Raw genomic sequence first — 24,991 nt, forward strand, 5'->3', positions numbered from 1 at the left:
ACCCATTTTGTCTTCCAAAATGTCATATGACACCATGACTAAGCGAAACAAATTATGGGTGAATTGTCATTTTAATTAGCTCTGGTGATTAGCTGACCATGTGTTTCAGTCACAAGCATGTAAAGTGTCCCCAAAAAAGAAGTGAACATCTCTCCTCAGTACATCTGCAATCAAGTTGTGTATTTTAACCAGTCTCAACAAAAAGAAGTTACCATTGTAAAGAGGTGAATGGGTTAGGACTCTGGTTTTAAACACCTGGGATCAAGCCTCTTTTTCTGTGACTTCCCAAGTCAATTAGCTCCAGATCCTCAAAGATATGTAGGTATGTAACCCTGACTGAAATCAATGGGAGTGAGGTGTTTAAACACCTTTGAGGCTCTGGTCCTCCGTTCCCCATTTGCAAAAAAGGAATTACTGTACTGTCCTACCAAACAGGTGATGTGAGGATATGTACATTGAAACGCTGATCGGAGCCATGTAAGTGTGTTAGGTAAAGGACAGAGTCATTAATCTTCAAGCAGTCTTATATTTAGAAGTGGTGGAAAAATAGACATGGAGGGGAAATTTTATTTTCAAAATGTAGAAATGCAGTTCTAAAGCATAGGAGTCAGGTAATGATGGATACAGCTTTTAAATATAAAAGTCAGATTCAGCATAATATTTGAATACCTACTATTAAAAAATATTTACTAAAAATCTTCTCCCCCTACATTAGTGAGGCCTAGTAAAACTGGTCAGAGAAGAGTACAATGGATTATTTTAGTTCTATTCTTTCACGATTAGAACTCCTGAACTCTTATGAAAACAGGGTATATTCATAATGTCACAATTTTCATCCTCAAATCCAGATTTAACAGGTACTTCTGTACTCATTAGCACACTATTTTTATGTTGGATGGTGGACAGCCCTTCGATGTCATTTGACACACAATGTATGAGCCTAAAGCCTGCTGCCTAGGGCTTAAACAAGTTCCCTTCCCTTAATGTTTTCCCTAAATGTATGGATTAAACTGTGCTCTGACAATCAAATTCTAGAAAACGGTTATGCAATGTTAATAAAGCCATACTGGGTGAACTGTTGGAGAATTTTGTGCAAATAAATATTCCATGTTTCAGTCCCTGAGGAAAGACCAACACATGGTCCAAAATATTTATTCAATAACTGTGCAATGGCACATTAAACCAGGTTGGCTTTATTGTATACTCTGTGCAGGAAAAGACTGTTTATTTCTGTGCCAACTTTACTCAAGCCGTGAACTGTAAAAAACACTAGCCCACAAATTCTCCATGTTCACATCCTGCAGTTATTTATGCTGCTTATCTCTAAGAATTTGCCCCAGTCTGGCCAACATGAACACAGGCCCCTACTTAAAACAAAACAAGCTATCGCTGTCATCAAGAAATATTCTGATAGTGGTGAAAGGAGTTTAAACTCTTAGCAACCTGGAGTCAAGGAAGCAGTAAAGTTACAATAAGGATAAACCAAGTTCCTGAAGAGGCTGACAGTTGAGGAAATCATGCAGTTCTACACTGAGTATTCTGTGTACTGGTGCAGTTTTAGCACTGTGATTAGCACTTGATGTTACATGTATAAGATAGTAGCTTCACCTTCTGTTTCAGCAAAAGATATAGGACAGAAGTCTTTCAGATCAAACACCACTTCGCTTTAGACTTAAATGATAGATCTGAGTGATTTAAACTTTTATAATCTATACTTTGTCAAGAAAACCCAAATATGTATGCTTAAATATGAGTACAGATTAAATTAATTGGCAAATATTGTTAGCATGCTGTGTTGTATTATGTCAAAACAAGCCCATCTCTCCCAAATGCCCTAGAAAACAAAAAATAAGTGATTGTGCATTGCATGATGATACCATTAGGTGTGCAACTTTGGTTCATGCAAAGTCTTCTTTCATGGACACACTGCTTCAAGTCCCAGACTCATGAATGTCCTGCCACATCTTCAGCCATGTTCTTTCCACAATACCAAATGAATACTGTGGTCTGGCATACTGGTAGCAAAAACCAGGCCCATGTCATTTTGGCCATCTAGTCCATTTAGCCAAGACATTTCACCAGCCAAAAAGCTTGAACCTCTCTTTGACTTTCTATATTCTGGCAGTGGCCAGCGGCTAATCAGTTTTTCTGTCCTCAAGTCCATTATATACAGGTATTTGTTATCAAATAATAGGGCAAATATATCTCCAAAGCCCAGCAAGGACAAGTTTGCAAAATCAGGAGGTTTGATGACCCTGAAAGATAAGACAGTGTTTAAATCAGAATTGGTATCACTGTATATTATGAAACTTCATCCCCTATATGCATCTACAGAGAGAGGGAATTGGAGTCTAAGGACAAAATGATCTAAGGAAGAAGTAGTTAGTTTCCCTAAAGAGCTGTCAATATGCCTTAATCCAGGCCTGCTCTAGGTCCATTCCTTCTTATTTGAAAATGTCCCACAAAGATATATTTGAAGCCAGATTAGGAGGTGAAACTACCCAAGGCAGGTAACAAAAGCAAAACTGTGCTTTTCTTTTGGGTTAGAGAGACAGCTGGCTGAATGAGCTAGGATCCTTCGAACGAGGTCTGTCAGTATTTCCATAATAAATCCTATTCTTGGGAAATTATGATTTTGGATACCAACACTATTCTGGGACTGATCATACAATTAAGAGTAAGGCCAGAACAGAATTTAATCTTCTCTGACCCCCTCACCTGCAATTTGCAGGACATCTGATTACGTCATTCCACTAAATTCTGAGATGTTTTATGATGCGTCTCAAGCCCAACAGTACCGCGAGAGGGATTGTCCTTACGCTTCCTTGTCCCACCAAATGGCTCTGTAGTCTACCTTAGTGGTTTTGAACCAGATTGTTTTTTAAACCTCAACAGTAAAGTTTCACATGCAAAGTTAGTCTCAAACTGAAAGATTTACCTGAGAATGTCATAGCTGGCAAAGTCCCACTGGTACAATCCTAGAGCTGAACTGCATACTATGTATTTACCATCAAAGTGCAGTCTGGGCTGCAGCGAGATGCTGCGATCTTCAGATACGGACAGGGTTTTTAAGCATTTGCAGTTTATTTCTCTTCCAATAGGCCAAATCTGCAATTTAAAAAAATGCCGTTTTTCATACTATAAAGCATCTCAAGCTGTAAACTGCTACATGAACAGAGAGCGATCGCTTTGCACTCATTTATGTGGTGGTCATTCTGGGCTGCCAACAACTAGTGAATTTAGACAAATTATATTTCAGACAATTTCTGGAAGTGGAGTTCCTGACCACAGAAGGTATTTGGTTTTCAGGTTTTTCTTGCTTTCAGTCTACAGAAGAGTAGTAGTATTGACTGTGTGTGTCTTGACTCAAGCCTGAAGTGTTCCTCTGAAGAGGCTTTTTTAGTTAATACTCAATCTCTTGCACACAGATTAAGTGAATGAGAAAACAGAATAGTTTTAGCAACAACATGTTTCACCAAATCTTTTGCTAGTCCTCTTAACTATATTAACTTTCTCTACCCAATCAGAAGATTAATAAAGTCCCAATGAGCACACTTATGAGAAACATTGTGAAGCTCTAAACTAAACTATTTATTAAAATCAGAACTCCTCCTCCCAATCTATACGCCCCCCCTACTGAAGAAGAGTTTGCAACAAGAATATACTTGGCACAGGCTGAAGGCCTTACTACAAACCCAGGGCTACCCACTTAATGCACACCCAGCCACCTGATATTCAGTCTTAAAAGAAAAAGCATAGAACCACCACTAGCTTTCAAAGACCCATTTGTCTTCTATACAGTGCTTCACTGATAGGCTGTGGGGAAAAATCCATGTACTCTTAAAAGCACCAATGAATTCCCTAAATGCAAAAAGTACCATACTTCTCTGCACTGTGATACACATTTAAACAGACAGTACATACCTTGATTTCATACTTATCTGCACTTAAAAGAATATAATCCCCAGGACTATGCATGAGAGATTTGACTTTACACTTCTGCAAAACCACCTGCAATTGAAGAAATAGTTAAATAAGTCTAAAGCTCACTAAACAGATTCCCAAGTTCATAAAATATTAAATTACCTATTCAAATCTAGGTAAAACTTGCTCTAGTTTATTGACAATTTGAGTAATGGAGGTTTAAATACTGGTAATGGAGGTTTAAAAACATTGCAATTCTGCTATGACTGTTCCTTTGGGGCACAGGTTCTTTTAAGGAAGAATACTTTGTCATCAAAAAGAACCCAGAACAATTAAAACTTTGTGCTCCCACTGCTGACAACTCATTGTGATAGAAAATCCTTTCATGTTAAGCTTGATTCTAGAATCACCCTGACTAGCTAAGAACTAAGCATTCCAGCTTCCTCATTTGAGAAAACTTTGCTCACCTTCATTTTGACTGTACACTTTACAGACAAGCAGCACTTTTTTTCATTGTAATTATGCCTTTCAAAGTAGCTTGGCTTCAGTACAATCACACTCATTCCTGGAATAAAACATTGAACCCTAATCATTCCATTCACTTTGCTAGAGGAACTACTTCATGTAAGTGGATTGAATGTTTTCACTGTAACTTTTGTAAGTGCCTCTTCTATGAGATATAACTATAGCCATGTTGGTCCCAGGCTATAGAGAGACTAGATAGGTGAGGTAATAACTTTAGTACCTTTCCCAGACCTGAAGAGCTCTGTGTGGCTTGAAAGCTTGTCTCCCTCACCAACAAAAGTGGGTCCAATAAAAGATATTACCTCACCCACCTTGTCTCTCTTCTGCCAAAGGGTTATTTTCTAACATTTTAACAGCGATTTCCTTTGAATCACAACTGACAATCCCTCCGTCAACCACTTATCTCTGGTTACTGACAGCCCACCCCCTGTACGGCTGCAAGTGAAGGAATACCACTTGAGGAGATATGGGATGTGTGTAAAACACATGCACAGTATTATCTTGCAAAGCAAGATTTGACTACATCAATACAACCCTACCTTAGTGACCCATTCAGTGTGTCCAGTAAATGTATTCAGGCACATTCCTGTTGATAAGGCCCATACTTTCAAAGTGAAGTCTGCAGAACCACTGACCAGAACATCAAGTTCATCATTGTAGTCCACACTAAAAACTACAAGCAAGAAGGATTTTAAATGAGTAGCACCACTCTCTACATTTATCCTCATCTCATCTGAGATGAGGGTACCAGGCCAAGACTAATAACCCTCAATCTTTAAAGGTTCTAATGGTTCAAACAGATTGAATGGTTACTTTAAATACATGAATCTGTTATTTCCACCCCTTAAAGCTTAGATTCCCAAGGCTATTGGTTCTTCTCCATGAAATTAGAACAGTATCTCAATTAGCAGGGTTGTTTTTTGACTGATGTATGAATTAAGTGCAGTGTAACCTAATTATTTAGGCCAGTCCCATTGTAGGTGTTCCAGAAGTAATTTTGTTTTAAATATCCTAGTTCTGAAAAGCCTTAGCCCATCAAAAAAAACAAAAACTTACTACATTTAAAGCCTCAGCTGTTCTGGTAGGCAGCCTCCTGTCCTCGGTGCAAGATGAATTTCTAAGTGGTCATGTTTACATAGCAGGATTAGTAAATTCCAGATACCCTTCCAACTCAAAGGGGCAAACTGTGGGCCCACGAGACAGCCCAAATAACCAAGCTCTACATGAGGGAGACTTGGAAGAAGGTTGGTGAGAGGGAATTCTCCTTCCAGGATGTGGAGCTGCAGCTGCTACTGCAGCCTGTTACACCTGCTGTGACCCCCTCCAGAGGAAGAGAGATGTGAAGAGTTACCAGGGATACAGGCAAGTTCAGATCCACTGGCCCTACCTCATTCCTCTACCCAAATCCTACCCCGGCTTGGGATGTAAGTGGCTCTGGCAAATTGTGCTCCATGTCACACTGAGCAGGTATCAAGTACTATACTACCAGAACTATACAACTTGTATTGTGTCCATGTCCATGCAGACCAGGGTGTCCCTAAGCCTAGGACTTACCCCAAAGAGCAGGCAGAGCTAGTGTGCATATTTGTAGATATTTTTTGGTCAGGTTCCCCCTCAAAAGAGATGAGAAACTGATTCACAATATGAAACTCACAGCACAAGTAGCAGTGTCTGCTGTACAATGGTCCAATTCCAACCTTCGTTTCTAATTTGACAGGGATAAAGTCACAATTTGACTGGTTGACTTAAAAGTTGAATAAAAGCTCAACATACCTGCACCGGTATGCCCTCTGAAATGTTGGATCTTGGCCCCTGAGCTCCATTCCCAACAGGCTACTGTGTTATCAAAGGATCCCGTTACAAGCTTTTGCTCATCAAACTTAACTGTAGCACAAGTGTGTGTCTGGATACCATATATGCACTGCCCTGTGCTTACATCCCACAGCTTTGCAGACAGGTCATCTGAACCTATAGTTTAAGAACACGGTAGCTGGTTGCATTAAAGTGACAGTTAATTCCCAGACTTACACTGGGCTTTTCCCCATGTTTGTCTTAAATTAAGTATTTCCTCTCTACTCACGCAAGGTGAGACTTATTTAATGAGGAAAGTTCTAGTTTTCAGGGAATGATGAAGTCTCAACATTACACAAACACAACTGCAACAGTTTCAACTTAATTGGTAGGTGCATGGCCTCCCAGCTTCCCACCTTCACTCCTTACAATTCCATCCCTCTTCCAACACCACCCACAGCACAGCTATCATAAATCAGATTAAACAAATTATATTGTTACAAAATAAATGGTAAAGCTCAAAGATGAGACATCTTTAAGCATCATAATAGACTCCAAGGCTACTGGGCTTCCTACCTGTACAAAGAAGACCATCTTTATAGTAAAGTGCATATACTCTGGCACTGTGTCCAATTAATGAGGATGTCTCAAAGGCTTCATGGTCCTTCAGTTGCTTCATTCTTAAAATAGCCTTCAAGTAAACCTTCTTCCAATGCAGAGGGTCCTGAACAGAATCATCTATCTGCCAACCCAAGTTCTTACAAGCAGTTTGCCACACCTCTGTGCAGGCACTTATAACCTTATTCCACTGCTTTGACACGAGGCAACATGTGAGTAAGGTCTGAGGATCAAGCCATTTTAACAAATAAAAACTGAGTTCCAGAGGAAGGAGTTTGAGGAAGTCCCGCTTAAGGAGAATCTCTAGGTTATTGGAGAGGTGCCTGAGCTGGACTGCTCCACTCAAACTAATCAGGTGATCCAGAGTTTCATTTTTCTGCAAGTCCGTCAGAGAAAAAAATGTAACAGAAATGTTATCAAGCCATGCTTCAAAGTCCTTTTTCTCCATAAGGTTATGGAAAAATTTACCTGTGGTACATCAAAATATTGTGTTAGTTCTGTTCAAAAAGATAATGTAAACATTTCTCATCTTTAATCATTGATTTATCAGCATTCTCAACCTCATATGTTGATAATGTAAGTCAGTGTACAAAAAAGTACTTTCATGCATTCAATAGATAAATATATAGCATTTACAAAGTAGATTAAATGGTCTTAGGAAATGTATTTGGCCATAGTGTTTCTCTTTAAGATGTTTTTGATTCATTTTAATAAGCTGCTGTCACAGGTTCCTGGAATGAAAGGGCTTACAAATGCCAAACCCACCTGGGGCTGTTGCATTAATACAGTGGGAAACAGGGTGGCTGATATATAGAAATCCAATCTGAAGGTAGTTGAAGAGCGTGGTTCTACTCGCTCTTCAGATAGGTGAAGGTAGCGAGGCCTATACTCTAGAGGGACTAAGACGGATCTAAAGCATGTTTTAAACATGCTTTAGATCCGTCTTAGTCCCTCTTGAGTATAGGCCTCGCTACCTTCACCTAAGAGGGACTAAGACGGATCTAAAGCATGTTTTAAACATGTTTTAAACATGCTTTAGATCCGTCTTAGTCCCTCTTGAGTATAGGCCTCGCTACCTTCACTTCTCTGAAGAGCGAGTAGAACCACGCTCTTCAACTGCCTTCAGATTGGATCTCTATATATCAGCCACCCTGTTTCTCACTGTATTAATGCAACAGCCCCAGGTGGGTTTGGCATTTGTAAGCCCTTTCATTCCAGGAACCTGTGACAGCAGCTTATTAAAATGAATCAAAAACATCTTATTCAAAACACATTCATGCAAAGGTACAAAGCACACAGACCAAAGAGTAAAACCAGTAAACATCTAGATGTATATTTTCCCTTGCCTAACCCATAATCCTTCCTTGCCATCTTTGGTATAATTTATCTAGATCAGTTAGCTCCATCTCTGAGTTGGTAGAAGCAGACGGTTCTGTTGCAGTTTGTATCTCTCCTATGCCTGTCAGCTCTTACTGATGCTCCTGGCAAATCACTCAATCAACTCCCTGTTCTTGGCTTGGTGTCCTACAGTGGTTTAGTATGCTCTTTTGATCCTAGGTTTAGCACTCCATTCTAGCTTGGATGGAGCCCGGTAAGTAGCTTCTTCCCAATTAATGGCTCAGCCAGAGTTATATTAACCCCTTTTGAAGCAAGTTTCCCCCTTGTAGCTTCCTCTGATTTAACTCTATGCTTTCAGGCAGGCTAATATCACACCAAAAGTGAGGTACGTAAGACTTTATGCACAGCCTCCATAAGATTCATATTGGTATATCAAATAAGCCACACTTCAATCTGTGGTCACTAAAAATCACCATGAGTTATTTATCCTTTCAAAGAGTCTCTCACTAGCCACTTACACTGGTTAATCTATTAGACAGCTAGTTGAACCTAGTCTTTAGAAATCAAAATCCAAGGTACTGAAAAGGCATTAATTTAAGATTGTAAGAGTCTACAATAAATTTATCTCCAATAGCAAAATACATTAAAGTAAGGTATGTGTCCTAAAAGCATTGCAAGGAGAAAAGGTAATGAACAGTTGTGAAGACTTATGAAGACACTACGTGGAATGGTTTAGATAATACTAAAATCTGTTCTGGTTTCTGACTAGTAAATCTAATGATTTTGAGTAGAACAAAAAGCTTAAAATCCAGTTGACCTACCCATCTCCCGAGTATGCAAATGTTGCAGAAATCGTTCTGAGTTTTCCAGTATTTGTTTCATTACTGATTTTGGTCAAGCAACTAACGCAGTCTACTGCTTTTAGTCACAGTGGTAATAATGTGTTAACTGTACAGTTCACCAAATACAGAACAGACCCCCAGTAATCAGATGCTGTCTGACCACTTTTTTCTGTCAAAACTTCAGGCAACTTCTTGCAAGCCCTGCTAAGGCCTGAACTATATAAAATCGTGCCCTTTGTTAAAGGACAAATGTAGCACCAGTTGTGAAAATGTAGCACCAGTTGTGGGCATGCTGGCAGGCTAGAACCTGGCTTTCACGGATTTCAAGGCCAGAAGGGACCACTGCGATCCTATACCTGGTTACTGTGTAAGGTGGGGAGGGGAAGTGTAGCACTTGCCAGCTACGCTGTTCGCTGCAGAATGTCGGGCGCTTCTCTAGGCTCTGGCTGGGGGGCCCAGGAACACTCACCTTAGGTAGGTGTCAGGCACAGGGCGTCTCTCAGCAGGCACCAGCCATTGCTCGCTTGGCTCCCTGGAGCCCAACAAGAGCTGGGATTCCTCTGCAGCCATTTCTCCTGCAGCAGCAAAACAGAGATTCAGTCACTGCCTCGCCACGACCCCAGCCTAGCCGCTGCACCCCAGGATCCCGCCCCGCGCGCTCGCCGAGCCCTTGGCACCCACATCTCGATCCCTCCCCGCGGAGGTCACTGGGGCCTTGGGAGGAGGCGGCCGGGGTCCTGTCCCACCCCACTCCCCAGGGGTCGAACCTGCCGCCACTAGATCCCACTGCAAGCTCAGCCTCTACCCGAGCAACTTCCGGCGCGCAGCCCACACGTCATTGTCTTGCGCCGCGGCCTATCGCTATTTCCGTTCTCCCGGCCCCCTAGAGGGAAAGGATCGTGAGAGAAGGCGGCGGGGTTGTAGCGAGCTGCTGTCGAGCGAGCAGGTAGAGGCTCTGCCCAGAGCCATCCCTTCAGCACAGCGAGGCGGCCGGCCCGCCCGCCCGCCCGGGGAGTCAGAGCTAGGCCCATAGAGCTCGCTAGTCCTCCACGCCTAGAAAATCCCCGGAAACGCTGTGCGGGGGACTGGACAAAACGGACCGTCGGTCCGTCAGTCTCTTCCCTCGGCACCTGGAGCCGAGACTTTGAGGCTTGGCGGGCGTCAGGCTCCGTGCGCGCGGTAGCTCGTTCCCGTCTGAGGGATCGGAGGCAGGGGGCGCTCTCCGCACGGTCCTGCAGCTGCTGCCCCCTCCCTGGGTTGCGCGTACGGGGAGCGCGGGCCTGGCGCCCATCGCTGCAGAGCGACTAGGCCCTTCCAGCCCCTGTGAGTGGGGCGCCTATTCCTGCGTCCCGTAGACTCTCACCCCGAGCTCTGGGGTGTCCCTCTCTTCCCTAGCCCCACAGAGAGGGGTTTGTAACCCTCCACACCTACAGTAGTCTAGTGATTCTTCTATTTTTGCTTGTCCCTTTATTTCACTAGGCTGAGGCCAGGCTCACCCGACTGCCATTGCCAGAACAGCGCTACTTTGGGGCGTGTGTGTGTGTTTTTAAATAGACAAATGGCTACAGAGGAATCCCAGCCCCTGTTGCGCTCCTGGGAGCCTAGTGAGCAATGGCTGCTGCCTGCTGAGAGCTACCATGTGCGGGATGCCTACCTGAGGTAAGACCCTTGCTTTTCTGAGCTGGAGAAATTGGAGTTCCTGGCTGACTAGTAACAAAGTGTCAATGTATGGCTAAAAAGAGAAGGAGGACTTGTGGCACCTTAGAGACCTAACCAATTTATTTGAGCATAAGCTTTCGTGAGCTACAGCTCACTTCATCGGATGTACTCCTTTTCTTTTTGCCAATACAGATTAACATGGCTGCTACTCTGAAACCTGGAATGTATGGCTGCCATCCCTACTCGATGTTTCCAGTGAAGTCTTTCCAGAGACTTCACTTGCTCCTTCCCATGTGGGTCTCCAGCCTGCATGCCATTTGGCTTTGAAATATTTGACCCTGCTCCAGACTAGATTCCATTCACATTCTCTCTAGCTCTCGTTTGACTTCTTTTTCCTACTTTTATTGAATTTGTCTATTAGTTAAAAGTGGTTTTGACATAGCTCTCACCGAACAAAATAAAAGGCCGCAAATGATACAGTATAGTTTTATAATGTGGCATTCCTACAGCTCTCCTGAGACATAGCGGCAAGCTCAGTGACTAATATGGAAGAATATCACAGTATGAGTTCTGGGCACAGCGGAGTAGAGTGCCTAATGGGCTGGTAGGAATAAGACTCAGTGAGAAAAGCTGGTTGACATCTGGCTGACTGAAAACGAAGCTAAGCAGGTAAGTTTTAAACAACACTTAGAAAGGAGTTAGATGTACATCTGGATGTCTTCTAAAAGATGTGCTCCAGCTCAACCAAAAGTTTTTGAGGCTAGAATAACTCTAGTGAAATTCTGTCACCTGTGTGATGCTGAAGATCAGATCATCATAATGGTCCTTTTTGTCCTTAAAAACTGTGAACGAGGGCAGAGTGCTCTAGTGAGCTGACTTGATAGTATGAAGAACCTATGAAGAAGGGGTCAGAGAAAATGCAGTTTCGGGGAAAAGAGCTTGCCAAGTTAAATGGGAGCACAAGCAGTGGTGAAGACAAAGGCAAGTCTTGTAGTGGGTCACGAGCAAGTGTAGGTCCTTCAAGACAAGGTTGATGTAATTATGTTTGTAACAGGATTCCTAACAGACTGTTTGACTTCCAAAAGCTGCTGTAGCCAAAGAGAAGAGAGTGGGGTCTTGAAAGCAACAGAGTAAGGAGTAAAACCTGGAGGCAATATGGTCTGATGGATTGGGACTGGGACTTGGGAGACATGGGTTCTATTCCAGATTTGCCACTCTGACAATATGACCTCAGTGAAGTCATTTAGTCATGTTTACTCATCTTTTGAAAAGCATGTTGAGAAGTATGAATGGAAAGAGATCTTGATGTTCTAAACGTTCTGATTCTAGTTTAAAAATAAAGATGGACTTTGTCCTGGTACAAAACTAAGTAGGAGTTAGAGGATGACTGAAAAAAATGTTTTAAAAAACATACATGCAGAAACTGAGAGTTGGCTTTGAGTGCTGGGAGTTTTTTTTTTTTTTTTTGCTGTATCCAGACCCACTTTGAACTAGTAAATCTTTTAGTCTAAAATCAAAATGGCTTAGAGCTGAGATCTGACTGCAGAAATATGTTTAGAGCAGAGGTGGAAAGTATCGAATTCTCGTGCATGCTTTTAATCTCATGTTAAACACAGGTTACTGTGAAATAGTAAAGATAAGGTTTTGACATACTTCTGAAAATAAAAGGATGTGCTAAATTGTGTGGTTGGGAAAGTGATGGGTGATTGTTTAATGTTACATAACAACTGATGCAGTTCCTGCAGCCATGTCAGCAGTTTCTGTGGAGAATCAGGTGACAGAAGTTGTGGCTATGGTTTGAAACTAAATATTTGTAATTCAAAAAACTTCCTGAGAAAGCTTTCATTTCTATTACTAAATAAAATATCTTTCTTTTTAAGAAAAAAAGAGCTTTTTGTGTTTTGTGCTTAAACTGGCTGAAATGTTTGATTCCAAATGAGTCAGTAACCCCCCCACCCACACGCACAAAGTGGCTAAATTGCCATTGCCTTTATTACTAATTTCATTGGCTTTGCTGGGGTGGGGGGTGGAAGACAAACATTTTCTAATTCTAGCTCTGAGAGAATTAAACATCTGTAAACTCAAGTCCAAATCAGTATGTGTGCACATAGACGTACTGGTTCCCCTCCAAGTACTGGTTTTATGGTGTGTCCACAATGATTATATTTTATTTTAGCTGTGATCCTAGGCTGTTTACTATGACTTATAGTTTGAAATACTGGCCCCTTTGCAGTCAATGGAAAAAATCACATTGACTTTAATGGCACCAGGATTTCACCGTTTCTTAAAATATGATTGAGTGATACTTCTTGAAAGGAGATGTTCCAGTTTATGTTCTGTTCAGCTTCTAACCTCATTTGCTGCTACCTTGACAGCCTTCTCCACCTCTAACTCTCCCTAAGATGATACCAAAATAAGCAATTACATTGTGTGTTCTGGAACACTTAAATTACTTTTTTTTTTTTTAATGTATTCGGACATCTCCAGATTATTACCTGGACTGAGATTGTCTGATGGCTTGCACTGAGGATTCTGAAACATTGAACTGATCTATTTACATACTTGATTGACCAAGTCACACAATTTGTACATATAAAGCATATTATAAAACAGAATTTTCTTTGGCTTTTGCAGTATTGTGAGAACCAACAATTGTATACACATGCAGAATTTCTGTTTGACTCATTACAGCAAAGTCCAGAACAGGAAGCTATATCTGGCCACCTTTGCTGCTGTTTTGGGACCCCTCAGCTTTGGATTTGTCCTAGGTTACAGTTCACCAGCTATTCCAGCTCTGAAGAAAATTAGTGACCCTGTATTAAGATTAGACACCAACGAAGCATCATGGTTTGGGGTAAGTCTCTGCAAGATGCATTATCATAGTGTGTGACTGATTTGGTAAGAAAAAATTCCTTACACGTTTTCAGTTGTGGGGCAGATCTATTTTGAGAAGACTGTCTGCTTGTATGAGACTAGGCAGCTTGCGTTTAATAATGGAATATAGACCTTTTCAGTTCTAGGTAATTTGTTCAAATTTTAGTCTGAGTGACTGAAAGTTGTTTGCACCTGGTGGCTGTTCGATAGTCTGTGAAATTAATTTAGAGTTTTCTGCCCCATTCTATGAACTCATCGCACTTGGCATTAAGTCGCCTCCTCTTGGTAGTTTCAGTAGAACGGCCAAAGATTAAATGGGCCCTGGAGACTCGGCTCCCCTCTCTCACTGCTAAATTAGATCGCGCTGTATTGAGGGTGAAGCATGTTGTAGCACCTTGCTGTGCCACTGCTTAGGCAGCAGGGCTCCAGGATGGTCAAGCTGGCAACTCTCCTGAGCCTTTAAATTGTACTTTTAAAAAGATGCATGGTGGTTCTGTTTTTAACTGACTATGGCTAGTATATCTTTTTCCACTGCAATATCTTTTTAATATATACACATTTATTTTTATATATGCGCATGCACGCACACAGAGACTAAAACTGATCTACTATCTTTCTGTGGTGGATTAATGAACTTTGGGTACATTTCATAAGAGTGTTAACAAGAGTGTCACCTGTATGATGCTGAAGATCAGATCATCATAATGGTCCTTTTTGGCCTTAAAAAACTATGAATGAGGGCAGACTGCTCTAGTGAGCTGATGTGATCGTATGAAGGACCTGATATGAAGAAGGGGTCAGAGAAAATGCAGTTTCGGGGAAAAGAGCTTGCCAAGTTAAATGGTGTCCTGGCTATTGTTGAAAGTGCACTAGTTTATGAATGGTTAGGTAGGCTAGTCTTTGTCCCTTAATCTAATGACTTCCGCACATCTTCTTTTAAACCAAAAAGCAATGATTAATTTTCTGAAAGGCTGTAGAATGTATAGTCATTTATCTATTTGTGTGTGCTTGTTTTCTGAAGTCTGTAGTAACATTAGGAGCTGCTGCTGGAGGAATACTGGGAGGCTGTATGGTCGATAAAATTGGGAGGAAGCTGAGTTTGATGCTGTGTTCAATACCATATGTCTCTGGGTTTACAATTATCATATCTGCCCAGAATGTCTGGATGCTTTACATTGGACGAATATTGACTGGGTTAGCCAGTGGCATTACTTCACTTGTTGTTCCAGTAAGTGAAACAGTTCTGTTTTTTCTTATTTATTATTTATTCAGCACACTCTGGAAAAATGTTGCATGAGATAATATAATCTTAAAACCAGGAGTGGAACCACAGCTATGGCACCCATACAACCTTAACTCCACCCTGTAGTGACACCATGCAATAACCATATGACTATGATCATAGCATATTCGTGTTTATGGTCTTATATTAAATAGCATTGACTTTAAAGATGGATTACATGTATTTCCTCTTGGTGTCTCTCTGAAAGGCGAAGCTAAAGTGTTTTGGGTTTCCCAGTGGCATTTCCAGTCCTCAATATGTTTGGACTTCTTTTCAGTTTAATATTAACTCTGAATTTCCTGGGTTTATAACACTTGTTGTTAGTGCAATGTTACTGTAACACTTTTTTTTTTTTTTTTTTAAATTCTACATTATTTTCAGTCTTCATTCCATTTTAACATAGTCTTTGTCCAGGAATTTCCTTGTCCTTTTTAACATTTATTTGTTTAATACATAAACTGTTAATAAAACAAAGACTACATATCTCTATCTTTCTAAAATTTTTTAAACTCTTAGGGTCAGATTCATCACTGGGCTGTGGCTGCTTTACAGCATTTTGGAGCAGTGGAAAGCAGGCAGAGTATATACATCAGTTTACTGCTATCTCCTGACTTTCATTTTTCCCTGTGCGTGTGCATGCGTGCACACACTACTTTTCCCCTCTCGCCTACCTTCACCCCTCCACTTCCCTTTTGTCCTCGTTGGTGAGCAGATCTAGTGTAATTTGTAGTTTTCAAGGGATCACAGTGTTGCCAGCTCTTGCAAAGTAAACGTAACCTTAAGTCCCTGGAATTAGGCGGCAAATAAAAAACCCAAAATTCATTATTGGCTTAAATCATGAGACTTTAAAAAAAAGTTATTTTTCAACACTTGTGCTTGGCAGTACTCTATAGCTGCATTTTCCATTACTGAAAGTTTATTTGTTGTTAAACTGCATTAATGACTTCAGAGACACTCTCAGAGCTGTTTACTTTCAAAAGGGCTGCCCTATCCTGTTCTATAGGACCGAGGCCACAGGCTGCCCTCAGTTAATTAGACTCTGGCTCCAGCCCTTATTGTTTGTTATAAGGCATGGCAGCAACTTTGAAAGAAAAGGGGTTCTTTGTGGTATTATCTGAAAGAACACTTATTTGTCTGTCCTTGCCAACCTTCCCTTATGAAGAAAAATGGCACTGAAGACCACTAATCCTACTTTACCTAAAAAATAAAAAATCTTCAAATGTAGCCTATTCCTCAGAGGGATTTCAGTGAGGTTTTAATTATATGGGAATTTCAAAGTCTATTTTGTTACAAAAATTATTAGGGGGACACAAAGTTTGTGACCCAATGCAGGGATGACCTGGTATTTACCAGAGATTGATGTTTGTGTGTGTTTTGTTTTTTGTTTTGTTTCTTTACCAGGTAAAATCACAGTTACTGCCCTGGGAAAAACTAGTTAGTGTTTTTTAAATAGAAAATGCCTTAAGTTGGGACTATACTATTAATACATATCACATTACACTTAGTTTTAGTTACCTATTCAAATTGTGGTTACATAAAGCAGCAGGGTTGAACAAATAAAATGTAAAACTGCTGTGGGTGTAATACTAATATATAATTATGATATGGAATGTAAGAATGTCTATACGTTTTGGGTTGGTATTTTTCTCAAGGAAGTTATACATGTCATGACTCATATTTCAGTTCTCAATATTACATAAACAAAAGTCAAACGTTTTGATTTTTATGAAAAATGACAATAATGCAGAGGTGTAAGCTTGAAGCGTTAAGCAATGAGAAGCATGCAGAGTTGCACACTGCCATTCTAGATCCATTCGGCCATGTAGCATTCTGTAGCAGAAGACAAACTTTGATGTAGTGTATAGACTGAGCCTGTTCCACAGTTTTTTGAGTGGATGTATCCAAAGCTTGAAAAGATTCGTTCTACACTTGCTGCACACTGATGCAATTATTTTTCCTGGTTTAAATCTGTATTTACCAGCACCCTGTCCTAAACTAGTTTTTCCCAGGAAATTGCGAACCCCGACCCAACGTGAAGTTTCTTATGGGACTGTCTTAAAATTAACTTGTTTGCGTTAACTTGAATAGATTTACTTTTAAATTCTCAAAACTCATTCTCTGCCCAAAGAGTAAGGACTGATTTTTGAGAAGGATCCACTGTATTCTTCATATGTAACAAAGAAGATGAATCTTTGCTTTCAATGCAAACTTAACTCTGTCAAAACTATGGAGCCATGGCGGACGCCTCCATAATTGCTCATAAGGCTCAACTGACTTTAAAAATGGGGTTCTGTGGTAGGTGTGACACTGCCAGTATAGCATATGGTGGGGCAAGAGCTGGCAAAATCAGATTTTCATTATCTGAAACAGGGTAGGAAGTATAGAGTTTTTTATGTTGAATTAAACTGCTAAAGTCTTAAACCGTGACCTACAAAGGTTTGTGTGCAGATGAATCCTCGTGCGCAGAGCCCCATTCAAGTCAGTGGAGTTGTCTGGGGCGCCACCTCTGTGTATCTGTTAGCAGAATCGTGGACTTATTTTGTAGTTCACGTTCAGCATCCATGTCTGGAATGCTAACTTATTGTCTACTATGCAAGCTGTGGCATTTTGATTTCTATTAATTTTGGCATGTTTGTTGGTATTTTTGGTAGAGCCTTTCATGGAACCAATGTAAATTTCCAAAAGTGACACTGCTGGATCTAGTCATTCCAGTGTAGCTGCTTATGATTCATATTGGGATACCGTGGCTGTATTTTAACAAGTTCTTTTCAATATCAGCTGTTCTTATTTTTTTAAAACTATGTTGTTAATATTTTCTAATTATGCATATTTTTTTTTAGGTGTATATTTCTGAAATATCCCACTCAAAAATTCGAGGAACACTTGGCTCATGTGTTCAGCTGATGGTAGTGACTGGTATACTGGGAGCTTATGTTGCAGGTATTGCACTGAGTTATAGACATGTTGGGCTGGAAGGGACCCTGTGGGATCATCAAATCCAGGCCCCTGTGCTGTAGTAGGACCAAGTAAACCTAGACCATCCCTGAGAGGTCCAATGTGTTCTTAAAAACCTCCAATAGAAGATTCCACAACCTCCCTTGGAAGACTGTTCCAGAGCTTAACTACACTTAAAGTTAGAGAATTTTACATAATACCTAACCTAAATGTCCCTTGCTGCAGATTAAGCACATTACTACTTCTGTCTTTAGTGTACCTGGAGAACAGGCCTGTTTATAATAGCCTTTGACATATTGGAAGACTGTTATGAGGTCCCACCCAGTTGTTTTTTCTCAAGACTAAATATGCTTTTTTTTTTTTTTTTAAATAACCTTTCCCCATAGGTCAGGTTTTTCTAAACCTTTTATTATTTTGATTGCTGTCCCCTGGGTTCTGTCCAGTTTGTCCGCATCTTTTCTAAAGTGTGGTGCCCAGAATTGGACACCGAAATCCAGGTGAGGCCTCATCAGTGCCAAGTAGAGTGGGACAACTATCTCCCATGTCTTACATAAAACACTCCTGTTAATACACCCCAGAATATTAGCCTCTTTTGCATTTGCATCACATTGTTTACTCGCATTCAATATGTGATGTATAATGTCCTCCAGATCCTTTTCAGCGGTACTACTGCCTCACCAGTTAATACCCATTTGATAGTTGTGCATTTGATTTGTCCTTCCTTGCACTTGTCTGTATTGAATTTCATCTTGCTGAATTCACACCAATATTCCAATTTGTCAAGGTTCTTTTGAATTCTAATCCTAAAAGATTAGGGTTAGATGAGACCTCAGGAGGTCATCTAGTCCAACGCCCTGCTCAAAGCAGGACCCACACCAACTAAATCATTCCGGTCAGGGTTTTGTCAAGCCGGGCCTTAAAAACCTCTAAGGATGGAGATTCCACCACTTCCCTAGGTAACCCATTCCAGTGCTTCACTACCCGCCTAGTTCAGTAGTGTTTCCTAATATCCAATCTAGACCTCCCACACTGCAACTTAGACCATTGCTCCTTGTTCTGTCATCTGCCACCACTGAGAACAGCCCAGCACCATCCTCTTTGGAACCCCCCTTCAGGTAGTTGAAGGCTGCTATCAAATCCCCCCCTCGCTCTTCTGCAGACTAAACAAGCCCAATTCCCTCAGCCTCTTCTCATAATTCATGTGCTCCAGCCCCCTGATCATTTTTGTTGCCCTCCGCTGGACTCTCTCCAATTTGTCCACATCCTTTCTGTAGTGGGGGGCCCAAAACTGGACGCACTACTCCAGATGTGGCCTGACCAGTGCCGAATAGAGGGGAATAATCACTTCCCTTGATCTGCTGGCAGTGCTTCTACTAATGCTGCCCAATATGCCGTTAGCGTTCTTGGCAACAAGGGCATGCTGCTGACGACTCATCCAGCTTCTCATCGACTGTAATCCCCAGGTCCTTTTGTGCAGAACTGCCGCTTAGCCAGTCAGTCCCCAGCCTGTAGCGGTGCATGGGATTCTTCTGTCCTAAGTGCAGGACTCTGTACTTGGCCTTGCTGAACCTCATCAGATTTCTTTTGGCCCAATCCTCCAATTTGTCTAGGTCACTCTGGACTCTATCCCTACTCTCCAGCGTATCTACCTCTCCTCCCAGCTTAGTGTCATCTGCAAACTTGCTGAGGGTGAAATCCATCCCATCATCCAGATCATTAATAAAGATGTTGAACAAAACCAGCCCCAGGACTGACCCATGGGGCACTCCGCTTGATACCAGCTGCCAACTAGACATGGAGCCATTGATCACTACCCGCTGAGCCCGAGGATCTAGCCAGCTTTCTATCCACCTTATAGTCCATTCATCCAATCCATATGTCTTTAACTTGCTGGCAAGAATACTGTGGGAGACCATATCAAAAGCTTTGCTAAAGTCAAGGTATATCACGTCCACCGCTTTCCCCATATCTACAGAGCCAGTTTGCCTTCTATGATATCAGGTTGGTCAGGAATGACTTGCCCTTGATGAATCCATGTTGATTGTTCCTGATCACCTTCCTCTCCTCCAAGTGCTTCAAAATGGATTCCTTGAGGATCTGCTCCATGATTTTTCCAGGGACTGAGGTGAGGCTACCTGGTCTGTAGTTCCCCGGATTCTCCTTCTTCCCTTTTTTAAAGATGGGAACTATATATTTGCCTTTTTCCAATCGTCCGGGACTTCCCCCAGTCACCACGAGTTTTCAGAAATAATGGCCACTGGTTCACAATCACATCAGCCAACTCCCTCAGCACCCTTGGATGCATTAGATCTGGATCCATGAACTTGTGCATGTCCAGCTTTTCTAAATAGTCCTTAACCTGTTCTTTCACCATTTGAGGGGCTGCTCAGTGGTCAGCCTCCAAAGTGCTTGCAACCCCTCCCAGCTTGATTTCATCTGCAAATTTTGTAAGCATACTTTCCATTCCATTATCCAAGTCATTAATGAAAATATTGCTTAGTAGTGGATCCACAGCTGACTCCTGTGGAACCCCACTAGATACATCCTCCCAGTTTGATAGTGAACCACTGATAACTAATCTTTGTCTTTCAAACAGTTTTGCATTCATGGTCTAGTAATTCCATCTAGACCACATTTCCCTAGTTTGCTTAGGAGAATGTTGTGTAGGGCTGTGTCAAAAGCCTTACTAAAATTAAGATGTATCCCATCTACTGCTTTCCTCCCATTCAATTGGCCAATAACCCCATCAAAGAAGGAAATTAGGTTGGTTTAGAATGATTTGTTTTTTGACAAATCCATGCTGGCTATGTAGGTGGCAGGGCTAGTGAAACTTCTCCAGACTTCAGGAGGAGAATCAGCACATGCTCAGGGAACCACTTTGAGGAAGGGGAAAATGTACACAAATTGCTTTATCAGCAGAGCTAGTACAGCTCGCTATAATGAGTACAAATGTCATCTGATTCTCTTAATTTATGTTCCTTCCCCTTCCTGCCTCAGGAATGGTACTTGGATGGCGCTGGCTGGCTGTGCTATGTTCTTTCCCACCATGCATAATGCTCATGTTCATGTCCTTCATGCCTGAAACACCTAGGTTCCTGCTGAACCAGAAAAAACACAGTGAAGCTATGGCTGCTTTACGGTTTCTGCGGGGATCAAAGGTGGACCATGAATGGGAATGCAGGCAGATTGAAACCAGTGCTGAGGAGCAGGTGATGAAGATTTTTGTTCTGGCTTACACTAAAAGCTTTTTTTTATTCAGTAAAGAAAAAATTTGGTTGAATATGGTTATTATGTACTTTGTGGGTGTGGTCAGAGATAAGTGAAATTAATTGTTTCAGGACTTGACTTATCTTAAGTGTGACTTCTTCCCTTCTCCCTCCCAACCCCGGCTGCCAAATCGCTGTATAGGAAATGAGACTAGAACACTCTGCATCTATACCCATGTGGCCTGGTTTGCACATTCTTAGGATCCAAAGCTCCCACTGAAGACCAGTGGGTGTTCCAGATGCATGTGGAGTGGAGAATCAGGCCTCAAATCCCATTTTTTTTTTTTAAATTATTTGGAGCAGGTACCTAAATCCTTTCAGCCCCTCACTTGCATTGGATCATTAAATAGCTGAACAATACAAAAAGAACTAGGAGGAAATGGCAATAGTAGAAGTATGGGCCCAAAATCTTCTCTCTCACACTGACAAACAAGAGGTTGGTGAAAACTTTTTTTTCCACAGAGTGATCACGCAATACCTGATTTACCAGTCCTCATTCTGAAAAGCAACCTGCACAACACTTTAAAAAAGATGAGCTTGGGATTTTGAATTCATAACCTTGCTAGACACTTAGGAAAGACACTGAATTTATAGCTAATTAAAAAGAAAAGGAGTACTTGTGGCACCTTAAAGACTAACCAATTTATTTGAGCATAAGCTTTCGTGAGCTACAGCTTACTTCACCGAATGCATCCGATGAAGTGAGCTGTAGCTCATGAAAGTTTATGCTCAAATAAATTGGCTAGTCTCTAAAGTGCCACAAGTACTCCTTTTTTCTTTTTGCGAATACAGACTAACACGGCTGCTACTCTGAAACCTAGCTAATTAAACAATCTGTAACCCCCTAACCCCCCTTTTTTTGCCCTAAGAGTGCGGGGTGTTAACGGGCCATTTCACCTTGAATGATCCCTTAAATATGTGCTAACTACTTATGCTAAACTACGTTTGATCTTATATTTAGCAACACTGAGTACCTTTCCCAGATCAGCCACACTATGAGGCTCGTTCACCTGCACATCTACCAATGTGATATATGCCATCATGTGCCAGCAATGCCCCTCTGCCATGTACATTGGGCAAACTGGACAGTCTCTGCGTAAAAGAATAAATAGACACAAATCAGATGTCTAGAATTATGACATTCATAAACCAGTCAGAGAACACTTCAATCTCTCTGGTCACTCTACTTCTGATCTCAAAGTGACTATCCTTCAACAAAAAAACTTTAGGAAACAGACTCCAATGAGAGACTGCTGAATTGGAATTAATTTGCAAATTGGATACAATTAACTTAGGTTACTTTTTATAATGTATCAACCATTCCCAGTCTCTCTTCAAACCTATTTCCCCTTGTTTATTGCTCCCCCCCCACTGTTCCTCAGAGGTTCTTGTTAAACCCTGGATTTGTGCTGGAAATGGCCCACCTTGATTATCAGACACATTGTAAGGAGAGTGATCACTTTAGATAAGCTATTACCAGCAGGAGAGTGGGGTGAGGAGAGAGAGAACCTTTTGTAGTGATAAACACCCATTTTTTCATGTCACCAAAGCTGGTGGTTTACTCCATAATTAGATTCACCAAACCAGCAACAAAAGAGCTTCTGCAGTACCAGACTGTCTAGCCAGAAGCCAAATGCCTTTAGGTATTGTAGCTCCTGGCTCTGATCCAGATAATCAAGTCTAATATAGTGAGAGGTTATTGAAAATCCGTTTCACCATATGTGAGGTTCTTTTTAACCCCAAAGGATCAGACACACACATCCCCAGGTCAATATGAATTTCAGATCTTACCCAAATATCACACTGTCAGCCAATCCTTAGTAACTAAAGATTTATTAAGAAAAGAAAAGGAGAGTTATAAATGGTTAACAGATTATATACATACAAACGATTGCAAAGTCTTTATATCAGGTTTGTAGCAGTGATGGAATAGACTGCTGGCTTGGAAGTCACCAGAGAGACTTTACAAAAGATTGGAAGGTCCTCAGTCCATAGTTCAAGATGTTTCTTTTTGTTGTAAATCTATAGTCCAGAGAATTAGAGCAGGAAAGTAGTAAAAGGGAGGTGTCTCAGGTGTCTTTGTATTCTCCGCCATGTACATGAAAATTTACTATCCCAAACAAAGGCCAAGCCCCTGTATGTGAAAGTTACTGTCCCAAGATAGAGTCCAGGGTCACATAAGTGTATCATATGCTCCTGCATGTTTTGCTGACTCACAGGGGGTGGCCATTAGCTCCTTGCTGTCTGAAGCATCCTCAAAAAATGCTATCTGAACAGGATGAGTTTCTTCAATGGCCCATTGGAAGAGTGGAGTGTCCCTGATGGGCCCTCAGCACATAGCTGCTTAGCCCTGATGTAAATCTATCTGGCAGAATACAACACATAGCCAATATTCATAACTTCAGATACAAAGATGATACATGCTTATAAACAGGATAATCATACTTAGCAAATTTTTTTCCATTGATACCTTATGACATTCTTTGTGCAAGATTTATGGAAATTGTATAACAGTGTTAACAACAGTAAAATAAATGGCCACCTTTCTTATATGCAGCATCACAGTATGGTCTTATGATAGATCTGAATCTCAGTGGTGGCACTTCATTCAGTTATGTAAATCAAATTATTGTCACTGAATCTTTGCCTATGTCTTCTTTATAGCATGGACTAAGTATTGCTGAATTTAAGAATCCAGCCATCTACAAGCCATTTCTTATTGGTATGGCACTGATGTTCTTCCAGCAAGTAACAGGGATTAATGCAATTATGTTTTATGCAGAAACTATCTTTGAAGAAGCTAATTTTAAGGTAAACCTTGTTCACTTCTATCTTTCTAAAATATAACAGATAAATGCAGTTTAGCTGGATGCACCAAACAGAAACCATATATGAATTTTGAGAATCTGTTGGAGTGATAGAAAAATGTTAAGTCTCTGTACCAGTTTGTGGTTTTGTTTGTATGTAGGCATCGGACTGTCCTTGTTCTGGTTGGTTAGTTTTAGTATTAACAGTTTCTTCAAGGAAAATAATATATATTAGTCTGCTGGTCAGCAACTTTGCCTCCATTTCCAGGAAATGTAGTATAAGCTGCCAGAAACCCACTGGTATGGTCATAGGTCCACGCAGAATCTCTCTTGCCATGGTTACTGTTGTGTGCTTCAGAGGAAGTAAAATTTTTGTGTTAGGTGAAAGCTAAAGTACAGCTATGGAGAGGAATAATTGCTGGCGTGGATCTCTAAAGAAAGATCAGGACATTTTACGAGTCATCATTTAAATGCTATTTTTAAGTTAATACATCATGCAAAGTGCTTCTGTCTGGTGTCAGTTTTCAGTTTAACTGACAAAGATATGCGCTGTATGTTAGAATCAAACTATTTAAAAATACAGACTTTTTTCCCATCAACTTCTTTCATGCATTCATCCTCCCCTGCCTCAGTTTCCCTTGTTTCTTGCATAATCTCCAGGTCATCCACAGGTATGGCAGTGACAGAGGCTTGTGAGAGAATTAACTGCTAATAACAATCTTGTGTTAGTTTTCTGAATGAAATGAATAAAATTGAGCCTTTTATGTATATTAATAAGAGCAGTGGTTGTGAACTGGGCATCTGGGGTTCTATCCCTGATATTCTTGTTACCTGCTTCTGACTTTTCCAAAGTCATGTAATGGAACCATAATGTTATCATCCTTGGCTACCTAGGAAATTCTCATCTGCACAGTATGGCCATTCAGAACCTTATGGTAGCAGGATGATATACAGCAGCAGTGGCCAATCTTATTGACCCTCCGAGCCGCATATGACAATCTTCAAACGTTCAAGAGCTGGGGTGCGTCTGTCAGTACTCAGGGCTTCTGTCCTGCAGGGAGGGGGCGCCTCTGGGCTTCAGATGAAGCACCGAGCCCCAGCTGATGCACC

The 24,991-nt window shown here is 41.1% G+C and overlaps 2 protein-coding genes across 4 annotated transcripts in view; one reads left to right on the forward strand and one right to left on the reverse strand.

The window, feature by feature from the left end:
* On the reverse strand, positions 1-9,923 carry FBXW2 (F-box and WD repeat domain containing 2). 2 transcript variants are annotated; one of them, XM_074973522.1, is made up of 8 exons: positions 9,806-9,923; positions 9,508-9,613; positions 6,817-7,326; positions 6,223-6,417; positions 4,989-5,122; positions 3,925-4,011; positions 2,939-3,108; positions 1-2,255 (listed from the first exon to the last, which is right to left on the reverse strand). In XM_074973522.1, exons 3-8 carry the CDS (start codon positions 7,304-7,306, stop codon positions 1,967-1,969), a joined length of 1,365 nt encoding a protein of 454 aa, XP_074829623.1. In that variant the 5' UTR covers positions 7,307-7,326; positions 9,508-9,613; positions 9,806-9,923; the 3' UTR covers positions 1-1,966. The 2 variants fall into 2 exon arrangements, with proteins under 2 accessions (XP_074829623.1, XP_074829625.1); XM_074973524.1 differs by having other exon boundaries at positions 9,720-9,849.
* The window catches only part of SLC2A8 (solute carrier family 2 member 8), a 19,285-nt gene continuing 4,162 nt past the window's right edge, over positions 9,869-24,991 (forward strand). Inside the window, exons 1-7 of one of the 2 annotated variants that reach the window (XM_074973516.1) lie at positions 9,869-9,984; positions 10,518-10,697; positions 13,389-13,551; positions 14,593-14,799; positions 17,694-17,793; positions 20,806-21,017; positions 23,739-23,885. In XM_074973516.1, coding sequence (XP_074829617.1) covers positions 10,597-10,697; positions 13,389-13,551; positions 14,593-14,799; positions 17,694-17,793; positions 20,806-21,017; positions 23,739-23,885 — 930 coding nt within the window. In that variant the 5' untranslated portion in view covers positions 9,869-9,984; positions 10,518-10,596. Of the gene's footprint in view, positions 9,985-10,156; positions 10,362-10,517; positions 10,698-13,388; positions 13,552-14,592; positions 14,800-17,693; positions 17,794-20,805; positions 21,018-23,738; positions 23,886-24,991 lie in introns of those variants that run through there. The other variant, XM_074973519.1, reaches the window with a different exon arrangement.

This window comes from Natator depressus, chromosome 16, assembly GCF_965152275.1.
Source record: "Natator depressus isolate rNatDep1 chromosome 16, rNatDep2.hap1, whole genome shotgun sequence".
NCBI classification, from domain to species: Eukaryota; Metazoa; Chordata; order Testudines; family Cheloniidae; genus Natator; species Natator depressus.

What these genes read in the sequence shown, in the direction of transcription:
- FBXW2 (XM_074973522.1), bottom strand. Translation starts at nt 7,306, where the DNA reads ATGGAGAAAAAGGACTTTGAAGCATGGCTTGATAACATTTCTGTTACA. An exon ending in ACACTGAATGGGTCACTAAG is followed by an intron (nt 4,012 to 4,988) that starts GTAGGGTTGTAT and finishes CTTCAATTGCAG; the next exon opens with GTGGTTTTGCAGAAGTGTAA. An exon ending in GCCAGCTATGACATTCTCAG is followed by an intron (nt 2,256 to 2,938) that starts GTAAATCTTTCA and finishes CTTATCTTTCAG; the next exon opens with GGTCATCAAACCTCCTGATT.